We start from the raw sequence: 11,546 nt of genomic DNA, 5'->3' as shown, positions 1-11,546 counted from the left end.
TACATAAATAAATCCCACAAAGATTTAGGGACTGTTTATTTAGGCTTTTTTTCATCCAAAGGAAATGATTATACAGTACACATCAGGGTTGAAATTTATTCCATTTAAATTGGATCGTCTTGTCACCAATCATAATCCCTGCTGTCTCTTGTGTTTTGAATATTTATGACCTATGCTTTGCATATTGATGAGTTTCCAGTGACGTCACGGCGCGTGCAGGAGAAGGCAGCGCGGATTAGGGCGGGAAGCAGAGCGAGCGCGCGGGCACTGGAGCTCGCGGGAGTACGTACAGAGCTGCGCGCGAGCTCAGCACAGCGCCTCAGAGAGAGTAACGGCTGTTTCCCCTGAGGTAAAAAAAAAAAAAAAAAACACTCCTAATGATAATTATATTAATGATAATCAATCCGGAAATACGGGGTGTTTCCACTGTGAATTCTTGATGATATTTATTTATTGGGTGACCGAGCTCCTTGTGGAGTGCTCGCCGTTTTCTTCGACCGAGAGAGGAGGGATGTAGCGGGTAAAGAGAGGAGGATGCTGCTGCTGCTGCTAGCGCTAAACCTGCGGCTGGACATCAGACATCGCCATTGGACTGGACTGCGCGTGAAATGTCTCTCTGTCCGGGGTACAGAAGACGCGTGAATGTTCCACAGTGTGTGTGTGTGTGAGTGTGTGTGTGTTTAGCATAAAGCTCTGAGGTAACCTAGTGGATAATCTCGGAGATGATGCAGCTGTGGGGTTTAACGCACAATGGAGGCTGAAGGAGATAAAATCCTGAGGTAAAAAACATTAACAATGTAATAATAATAATGATGATCCTATTTCTTCTTTCTTTCTTTGTTATATTCATATCCTGAGGTAAATGTGACACGTTATTCCGTTATACAGGCTACCGAAATGACCTCTCAGAGCATCCTCCTCCTCCTCCTTCTCATCATCCTCATCACCAACGCTGAATTCAGGTCTGATCTGATCGGTGGAACGTTCGCTATCTGAACATATTTATTGATAGATTTTTTTTGTTGTAAATGGCTGCGGCACGGAAGATCAAAACTTTGCTGACGGTGAACATCCTGGTGTTCGTCGGGATCGTGCTGTTCTCGGTGTACTGCCGGATCCAGGACCGGTCCGAGGAGCTCGTGCAGATCGGGAGGTCGGCGGAGGCGCGCGCACGGACCCGACATGGCAAAGTTAGCGACACGGACCGGCAGTCCATCCTGCAGAGACTGGAGCGGCTGGAGGACGTGGTGTACAACCAGCTGAACGGTAACCTCACACCCAGTCGACACCACGGCACTGTCCTGCTGCCCTCTGCCCAGGGTGCGAGGTGACAGGGGTGCAGAATGCATGAGATCGATCCATCACACATCGGTTCACAAACGGGTTCAGGTTGGTTCCAATCTCTGGGAGGTGACAGGAAATCAGCCAGCCCTTTATGACAGGAGGAGTAACCCGGAATAACATACACACTAGGTACAGTCTCACATATAAAGGTGCAGCATTCTGTACATCCGCTTAGTACTGTTAAGACCCCTGACTTAGGTGTACTGTGGTACCTTTAGAACGTATCCATTGAACATGTCCAGTGTTGTCCACAAACGACCATTATGTGTGTGTGTGTGTGTGTGTGTGTGAAGGCTTTTATTCCAACCAAGCAGAAGCCACACCTGATTTCACCTGATTTCACCTGATTAATTAGTCGTTTTTGGCTTTCTATAGATCAGGGGTACTCCAAATCAAAATCCAGGAAGGTCTGGTCAAAAAGGTCTAAAATTTGTGTTTGTATAAAGATTCTCTCATTTTATATATATATATATATATATATATATATATATATATATATATATATATAAAATATATAGGCATTAAGTACAGTAAGTATTAAAAATAAGCAATTAAATTTTTTTTTTTTTATTGCCAGTCTTCAGTAACTATGTTAAACATGTGGACAGTTTGATCTTTGATATTTTCCTTGTACATTATGTGTATATAATGTACGGTGGTGTAGTGGTCAGCACTGGCGCCTTGCACCTCCAGGGTCTGGCCTCGATCCCCATCTCTGTGTGTATGAATAGGTAAATGTGAAAGGACTCCGGGTTGTTCTGTCACACTGAGCTCTCAGTTCGGGTATCTTACATGCCATCACTTCGGACTGCTAAAACCATAGAATATATTTTATGGTTTTAGAATATATTAGTCAAACTACTTTTAAGATTCCAGCAGGAAAAATAAATATAATTGATCTGTACAGTACATTCATCTTTGAAGGTTCAGTGTATATAGTCTAGGTGTAAGCGATGCTCTGTCACACTTTCGTGTTTCTTCCACACTGTCTATACATCGTAATTTATAGCCTTGATTGGCTCTGAGTGACTCGTGTAGCCATGCCCACCTCGAAGGAAAAAGCATTACTTTACTGGTATAATAATTATCCTCGTTTATAAGTAAGCATCAGGTCCGGATAGTACTCTCACTCTTTTTGGATCCGAACCGCGGTCCACCATTTAGTGATGCTTGCAGTAGACTATTAGGTGTGGCATCTGTTTGGGTAGAATGATTATCCCTGTTTGGGTAGAATTTTTATCCCCCCAAAAAACTGCTTTGTTAGCGAACAGTTTGCACCTACTTTACCATCAATGCCTTTTGAGTACCTGCTAATACTGCTACTATTACTAATACTACTACTACTACTAAAAATAATAATAATAATGGTAGTCCAGTGCACTGGGACTCTACACAAAGACGCTTTACACTGCACTTTAATCTTTTAGCTGTCCTGATCAGTGTGCTCTGCTGAAATGGATGACTTTCGATCTAACATCACCGTCACGCTCATCATCTCGTACGTCGCTAACCAGCCAAGAGCCGAGTTTCTGCTGTATATCAGCCTTGTGTAGAGCTTCACTGCTACAGACTTTGGGTCCAAAGTTAATTACAACGTCTTCACTAATTCTGTGCTCGAACTGTAACTGTAACAGCGCTAGCAGCTTGACATCAGCGCTGAACAAGACCAATTTGTAGAACATGACAAAGCACCTAATATAAATGCATAAAAAAACCTGGAAGTCTTTTTAATATGCAGATTTTTCTTGAACATATCTAGTACTCTTTATGATCGTCAAGTTAGAAATACAAACAAACAGGAACAGACTCTGCACATAAAGAAAAGACCTTCAGTGGCAGTAAATACTTTTAAATCAGAGTCACGTTCACACAGGACAGCAGTCTGGAAGATGGAAATCATGTAATTTTTACTCACATCGCAAATAAATTGCATAAATTATTTTTTGGCAACATTTTTGGTTTGTGCAATGTTGTAAATCATGGACATTTCAAAACAAAATAACTTTAATACGATTGTATTGTATTTATTTTGCAACATTAGAGTCCTACAAAGTATTTTTATGTGTCTCATTTTATGTACACACCAAATCTTCAATGAAAGTACAGGAATTTAATTATACTACTACAATTTATCGTTATCTGATAAAAGATTGATAGTAAAAGCACAAATCCCATCCTTTTTCATCGATATTGTCCCAGAAACAAGTAAAGTACAGTTTGTGCCTCTATTTCTGAGAGTGTGGTAGGAAAAACCTTAATAAATATTGTATGTAACACATCTGACTGATTTGATGGATGATGTAATTAACTTGATGGCACGGTGGCATAGTGGTTAGCGCTGTGGCTTCACACCTCAAGTGTCGAGGGTTCAGTTCCAAGTCGAGCCGGTCCTTGTTCTCCTCGGGCTTGGTGGTTTCCTCCGGATATTCCGGTTTCCTTCCAAAGACTAGGCAGATTAGGCTAATTGCCTTTTTCAAATTCCCGTGAGTGTGTGTGTACTTGTGGCCCGGTACCCAGGGATAGTCTCCAGGCCTCCTGTGACCCTGTACAGGATAAGTGTTATAGAGAATTTTCGAGAGAGTGAGAGTGTAATTAACTTTAGTGTCATTTTTTACACGCTTGCACAAGCAAGAGTGCAGGCAGAGTTCAAAAATAATCCCATGGTCTAATATATATATATCAGTAAATCTTTGTGTGTGTATGTGTGTGTTTGTGTGTGTTCGTGTGTGTGTGAGATGGTGACACAACTAAACATCTCAAAGCAGTCCTCACTCAAACCTCATATTTCAGTCTGATGGTTTTATAAAGGGGCAGAAATAAGGCATGTGTGAAGAATGTTTTTTTGCACCCCCATGCAATTCCTTGCAAAACCATGCAAAAACCCTATTGTTTGATACATCTACACAGGCATGTACAGTGTGAAATAGACACCCATAGTTGGCCTACTGTAGGTATAGAATGAGTGTGTTGTTCTGAACAGATTTCAGAACAGCAGGAAGATGTATTTTAGGCAGACCAGCTTGACCTGCTTGTGACTTTGCTGGTATTTGACCTTTAGCATTAAACCAAACTACAATTCTGTAGAATAGAGATTCCCAGCTATTCGTTCCAGCGACAAGACTGACCAAAAAATCTGTCTCTTTAAAAATCATAGAAGATTTTTGCCACATCATAGAAGACCAGGATAGCTAGGTAAAATTACTGGTTCCTGGCAAACGCCACAAATAGTGACGATCAGTTTAAGCGAAAAAGATCAGCTGCATTCTATCTGAATAAATTCTATCCATATGTGTATTTTGATTTCTTAGCATGTGTGTAATTATTGTCCACATCCCGTTAAGGGCTTATTGGTATTACTGCACCAAATTCACTTCCAGAATTAAACTACAGGTGCACATGTAAAATCTTTCAGACAAAATAATTATTCTACATAACACATTAACTCCTTAACTACTGCTTTTTCTACATTTTAAGGTACTGAGTAGCTGCCCAGGTGTTCCGTGGCCAGGTGCGTGACCGCACGTCTTTAGGTCACTTGCTAATCAAACAGATAAAAAGTGCAGAGTTGATTTCCAAGTGCGGCATTTGTTTTTAGAGTCTTTAAATATAGAGTGAGAAGAGCTGTGATTTCCAGTGGGGGCGAGCTGTTGTGTGCTGAAAAATCACTTGATTTAGTTCACCGCACTCCTTAACACTCAGAACAGCATAAATGTGCCTGGGTGTATTTTTAATTTATTATTATCCTTTAGACTAACAGGCATTATCACAACCTTACGGGCGATTTCATGCAAAGGTCAAGTTTACCATGAAAGGAAGATTATTCAAAATTCATATGTTTTATTACCAATTTGTACCGATCAATTAAAGGCGGCTACATTTTGATTATGGTGATTACCTTTTTACTTGCAAATTAAACAGTAAAGTTTAATCATTGTCAAAAAGTGTTGAAAGGCACAATGAAAACCAACAAGAAAAAGAAAAAAGAAACAAAAGAGAGAGAAAAGGACCATAAAAATGTCAGCAGTTATTGCTGGTATAGTAATTTCATCGTTTTTATTTTTAATTACTATGTCAAGTGTTTCATGTTAAATGAACTTATTAGACTAAAGCAAGTAATGGCACCAGAAGCAGCTGCACAAAGTCAGCTTATTTTCCAGTCTCATGTGTTTAATAGTTTATGAAATCCCACTTTCACAACATAACCTTTGCTAAGTAATATGTGACAGCATCTGTGTCTTCAGTGTTCGATGTTTACTTAGCACGATGCATGTAAGCAATTTATGTTGATTATTTATATTAATATATGTCAAAAAAACACCAAATTAGCCTTTCCTGGTCAACAAAGACCACATACATACACACACACACATACACACACACACACACACACACACACACACACACACACACACACACACAGATCACTGAAGTAAAACAAACATGAAGTGTTTGATTGGACAGTTTTAGCATGAATCTCTGTGGTGATAGATCATGTTCAGGATACTTCAGGCAAAACTCCACATGAATTACTGACTATGCAAACATAACCTGTAACACATTTTCTGCGATTAGATAGATAGATTAGTAAATTTCCCCCAAACCTGCCACACATGTGCTGCGAAAGCTTACCAACAAAAATGGTGTCCAAACAAATAGGTCAGGTGACTTGTGATGCGTTTGGGATATGCATGTATATTTAAAACCTGGTAGTTATAACATTTATTAGACAGTATTGTTTATATCATAAACCTATGGGTATCTGTTTACTTGCATGTGTGTAAAGTTGTAGGGTGTCATGTTAATGCATACACTACGCAATGAATACTCTAAATGATAAAGCTAGCAAACTGCGCTTATCCTAGTTATCAAGGGTGCTTGTAACCCATTACCCATAAGCTACAGTAACATCTTTCACACATTCCTTCCAGTTTCTTTTGCGTGATGCTGAACTGCAATATTAGCATTGTGCCAAGCATTCACACCCCGGACATTAAACTGTGGTAGAAGTCCTGCCTTAAGATGTTCAGAAGTTTTTTATTTTAGCACTCAAAGGCTGTGTTGCTCCGAATTTCATTTCTGATTTACTCCCCCCGGCCAACCCTCCATCCCCATTGCTCATTCAGTCTTATAATTATGAGCACAGTGTGCTAAAAGTCTCCTCGCCGCAGTCGTTTGGAAAGTGTCCATTCGAGCTTATTGTTATTCCGCAGTGGCGTCGTGTGTGTATGAAGGCGGTCACTCTGTCACTCTGAATTATCCCTTCTGAATTGGAAGGAGCGCCAAGAAGGCACCCCTTTACATACCTGATCACTGAAGCGTCTCTATAACCATAGCTGTGTGGTAGGGTAACGCTTTTATACTGGAAATTTGCCACTAAATTCTGAAAAGGTTTGAAAAAGTCTGAGTAAAGCTACACATGCTTTACTACTGTGTTCATTACTTACAGTGTATGTTTTAAATGTTAATAGAATGTCAGGCTGTCGCGACCCCTAAAGGAAACCACAGAGAACCAAGAAGAACAAGATGCTTGTACATGTTTGTCTTTATACTTTATGCACTTTATCAGCCGCTAAATTGATGGTGTTGTGGATTTTGCTCAACATCTTGCTCCCTTTGGTTCCTGAGGGAGAACCAAATTAGAGCGCTGTCGAGTTCTTGATTGTGATTGGTCAGAAACAGCGGGTCTGGGATTAGTGCAGGTTTTTATCCACACACTCATTCTGGGTCATTTTCGTTTAACTGTTTGTTCACACTAACACTGATCAAGAGCAAGGAAGTGAATATTGAGCGTCTACAATGACATGCTGAACTTCAACTTGCTTACCCGAAGACATGTACCTGAAAGCATCCTAATATGTTATCGTTTCTATAGCAACAGGTTACTCACATGAACTCATATGGTGGCAAGCTTTGACAATATCATCTTAGATGTTTTCTGTAGTAAGAATTGTGTGTGAAAAAAAGAATAGTGTTGTGTAGGGCCAGGGGTAGCTCAGTGGTTAAGACATTGGACTATGATCCCAGGTTCAAACCCCGCAACCACCAAGTTGCCACTGTTGGGCCCTTGAGCGCGGCCCTTAACCCTCAACTGCTCAAATGTATAATGAGATAAAAATGTAAGTCACTCTGGATAAGAGTGTCTGCCAAATGCCTAAATGTGTTGTTTGTATAGTGTAAGTGGAGGAAGTCTCCAGTGAAAGCACATTTTCAGGACAGAGAAGTTTACACTGCTTTGTATTTTCTCATGACATGCCAACCTGTAATTTATGTATCATTGTCTTACTATCCTACAGGGCGAGAGAGAGAGAGAGGAAGGCTTGTGAGGAAAACAAATGTTTATAGCTGCTGTAACGTAAATGAGACGAGGAACTAACTCATTTCACAAACATTAAGTGTGACAATAAACAGAGCAGTGTTTATTACATGTTGCTCTTTAGCTTTAATAAAATAAAACGTTGACAATGTTCCATTGCTAAGGTATAAGAGGAATAAAACACGTGTGGATGTGGTAGGAAAGGAAAAATAATTCATTCTGGGCTGTTAAAGGAACTTTGCTTCATTTCAACACCCTGTTACTCAGTATTTTACTGACACACACACACGCACACACAGACAAAGTGTTTATTATAATTAACAATATGTAACCCAGAATCACCTCAAACCTTTTAAAGCTCTCAGAAACAATAATTAAACCATAGTCGAGGAGAGGAATTGTTTTTTTGTCTGTAATTATAAAGGTTTTTTGGGACACACGTGTAAATATGCAGTGTGTTTAGAGCGTGACGGCTCTCAGGATGGTCACTATCATCCACAATGACACCCTGCAGTTTGAGTGTACATGTGGTTTGGGACAGACCCACGGTAAACAGATGATCGTGAATTTTGTTAGTGTGATTTGGGACACGCCCACAGTGGACTGACGATAATAGTGAACAGTGTCAGTGTGATTTAGGACACGCCCACAGTGAGGAGATAATAGTGAATAGGGTCACTGTGATTTGGGACACGCCCACAGTGAGCTGAGAATGGTGAATAGGTTCCAAAAGATTTGGGGCACGTCCACAGTCAACTGATGACAGTCAACAGGTTCAGAGTGATTTGTGACATGCCGGCGGTGAACTAATGACAGTTAACAGGGTCGGCGTGATTCAGGAAACGCCCACAGTGGACCTATAGGTCAGAGTGCTTGATGTGAGCTGAAGCCTGCTAAACTGTTCCACATGTTTATTTAAGTGGAAATAAAGTTCCACTTGTGTCTGTGTGAGCTCATGCTTTGTGACTTGTCAGGTTTAAATCAGGACTTAATGAAATGATCTTAACATGCAGACTTTAGTGTTTAACGCGTCTCAGTTACAGGGCACATGAACGTCTGCTGCTGAAGTATTTTTTCCATTGCATTTATTGATTAGGGTTTTAAATCTTTCTCAGTGCGGGAGTGAATCTTAGTTCAGGCGCAGAATAAATGGAGCACAGGTATAGTTTGGAGCACCGTCACAGAGATTTGTCTCATTGTATGTGTCTGATAGAGTGAGTTCAGCAAATGGCTGGATAAGGAATATACAGTTCATATTCCTGTACAGTGAAACCTCGGATTGCGTGTAACCCTGTTTGTGATCGTTCTGCAAGACGAGCAAAATTTTGTAATAAACAAGCTTGCTTGCTTTACGAGTACGAAATACCATCAAGCATCATGTATCACGCATGCGGTTCTTGTTTTGAGTGTCACGTGATGACAACTGAGCCAATGGTTTTTCTCTATCTCGCGCTGTGGAATTGTGGTTAATCGTCTCTAATGCTTGGTCTTTGTGCACTGTAACCACGTGTGTGTGCATAAAGCATATTTTATTTTGTGTTTGTATATATGTGTGTATAACAAAAAGCAATTCTCATTAGAGAGGTTAAAGATCTATTTTCTCTCTCCCTCTCTGTTAGCCTGCACAGATTCCATTTATGTGTGTGTGCACATCATTGGACAGCCTCTTTCCTTCTCATCTCGCCTTCTCACACACACACACACACACACACACACACACACACACACACACACACACACACACACACACACACTTCAATGGACATCACTGTTTTGTCACGTTTAAATTTACAAAGCGCAGACAGGCTTTCTTAAATCTGCCTCCCAAATGACACACACTCCATCCAAAAAACATCATCTTAAGGATCTCGAGTGTCATGGAAACAATCCAGTGTTCTCTGATATAAGTTGATTATACAGTACACCTAACACGCCTTTTCTCAGTGCATCCTGTTTAAATAGCTGGTGTTCCTCGTCCCTCTTACATCTTTTTATAACTAAACACATTTATTTATAGTAAGCTTATAATAAGAATTATAATATAAATGTCACCGTAATGAAGATTTTTTTATTTTATACTGAATTAAAAATTCTCCAGTATTTTAAAATGGTTTATAATTAGATGAGACCTGCACTATCACCAAGGAAAAATACGGTTAGTGTAAAGTCACTCATCCTGCATTCCTCTGTTGAGTTTTTGTGAGCGTCAATAAGAAATTTGGGAATGTGACTCTTCACATAATCTCTTATTGACCTCTTATTGACCTCTTATTGACTCTTTTATTTACAGCACAGTCTTTACTCACTATTTTTACATCTATCTTTCTCACTAACCTACTGTCTTTCTCTTCCTGTCCTGTTTCTGCCTCTCTTTTCCTAGTGTTTCTCTATATCCCTGTCTGATTTACTCTCTCTCTCTCTTTTTTCTCTTTGTCTCACTATTTCTCCGTTTCCCTTTCTGTTTTCTTCGTCCCCTTTTCTGAGTGAGGGAGCAAGAGAGACAGTCTCTCTCTCTCCATCCTACTGTTTCTTTCTCTCTCGCTCACTCTCTCTTTCTCTCTCTCTCTCTCGCTCACTCTCTCTCGCTTTCGTTGCTTTCTATCTCCCTGACTGTAATTTTCTTTCCTTCACACTGTTTCTTTATCTATCTCTCTCTCCCTCTATCTCACAATCTCCTCTCCTCTGTTCTACTATCTCTGTTTCTCTCTCCTCAGCTCTCCCTGTCCACCTGCCTTTCTCTCACTCTGTCACTCTCTCAGTTCTTATGTTTCTCTTTTTCCCCATCACCCTCTCTCCTCCCGTCTTTCTCCATCTCCATCCTATTTTCTCTCAGTTCTTCTGTTTCTCTCATTCTCCACCTCTCTTCCTCTGGCTCGGCCTTTGTGCTATTTTTTCTCTCTCTCTCCTTTTTGTCCTACGGTCTCTCACTACACCCTATCACTTTACCCTTGTCATTTACTCCTCCATCCTTCCCCACCTCTTTATCTCTCCTTCTCTCTTGCTCACCCCTTTCTCTCATATTATATTATTTATGTATAAAAGCTCTGATTATTAACTACTGAAATTATAATAGAAGTAAATGGAGTTATTTAAACCTTGCTGTGTTAAAGGTGTCCTGCTGTTTCTCTCCTTTTCTCATATAAAAGCAGAGAAACACTTACACACACACACACACACACACACACACACACACACACACACACACACACACACACACAAGCAAACAAAGAGATGAATCAGCAGCTTTGAGCTTCATAACCAATGACTGTAAGTCTCTGGTGTATTAAGGAGGATTTCTCTTGCAGTAAGTTTATTAGTCAATGCTAAAACAAACTCATTTTCCTCAGGACGGCAAAAAGCGTGCGAGTCAGCACAACGCAGAGGCTCATTCGGTTCCGCTGAGACCACAACTGTACGCATCGGCATACACACGTGATCAGCCTGGCTTTAGCGGTAATCATTTCTGACACGCTCGAACTGAATAGGTGCAAAAGAAAAGAAAAGCGACGGTGTCTCTCAGCTCTGCTATTCTAACAGCTTTTGTGCAGTTTATATGAGAACTAATTCATTTGTGCATGTGTGTGTAAGAGAGAGAGAGAGAGAGAGAGAGTGATGGGTCGGTGAAATGAAGTAGAGATGCTGTTATCACCCTGTTTTTCATCTAAGAGCACAGCACTGGGTGTTTGTTAAAAAAAAAAGACGACACGTAATACCTTTTATCCATTTCTTATTGAATTCAATGTTGAAGATCTGTGCATAATGTAGTGAATGGACTTACGGTGAAGTTACACACTGATGGTACAGACAATCCACAAACACTGCAGCTGTGTTAAGGTAATATAAAGTTTCAGATAGCTGTGATGAGATTAGAATGTTTTTTATCTGTTAG

The 11,546-nt window shown here is 40.3% G+C and overlaps 1 protein-coding gene across 1 annotated transcript in view; it reads left to right on the top strand.

Moving 5' to 3' along the window:
* Positions 1–982: 982 nt before the first annotated feature.
* The window catches only part of galnt9 (polypeptide N-acetylgalactosaminyltransferase 9), a 70,317-nt gene continuing 59,753 nt past the window's right edge, over positions 983–11,546 (top strand). Inside the window, exon 1 of the mRNA XM_053481647.1 lies at positions 983–1,266. Coding sequence (XP_053337622.1) covers positions 1,029–1,266 — 238 coding nt within the window. The 5' untranslated portion in view covers positions 983–1,028. The remainder of the gene's footprint in view (positions 1,267–11,546) is intronic.

Source organism: Clarias gariepinus, chromosome 21 (genome assembly GCF_024256425.1).
Source record: "Clarias gariepinus isolate MV-2021 ecotype Netherlands chromosome 21, CGAR_prim_01v2, whole genome shotgun sequence".
Classification (NCBI taxonomy): Eukaryota; Metazoa; Chordata; class Actinopteri; order Siluriformes; family Clariidae; genus Clarias; species Clarias gariepinus.
Note: the sequence above shows the minus strand (reverse complement) of the source record. Positions and strands in the feature narration are given on the sequence as shown.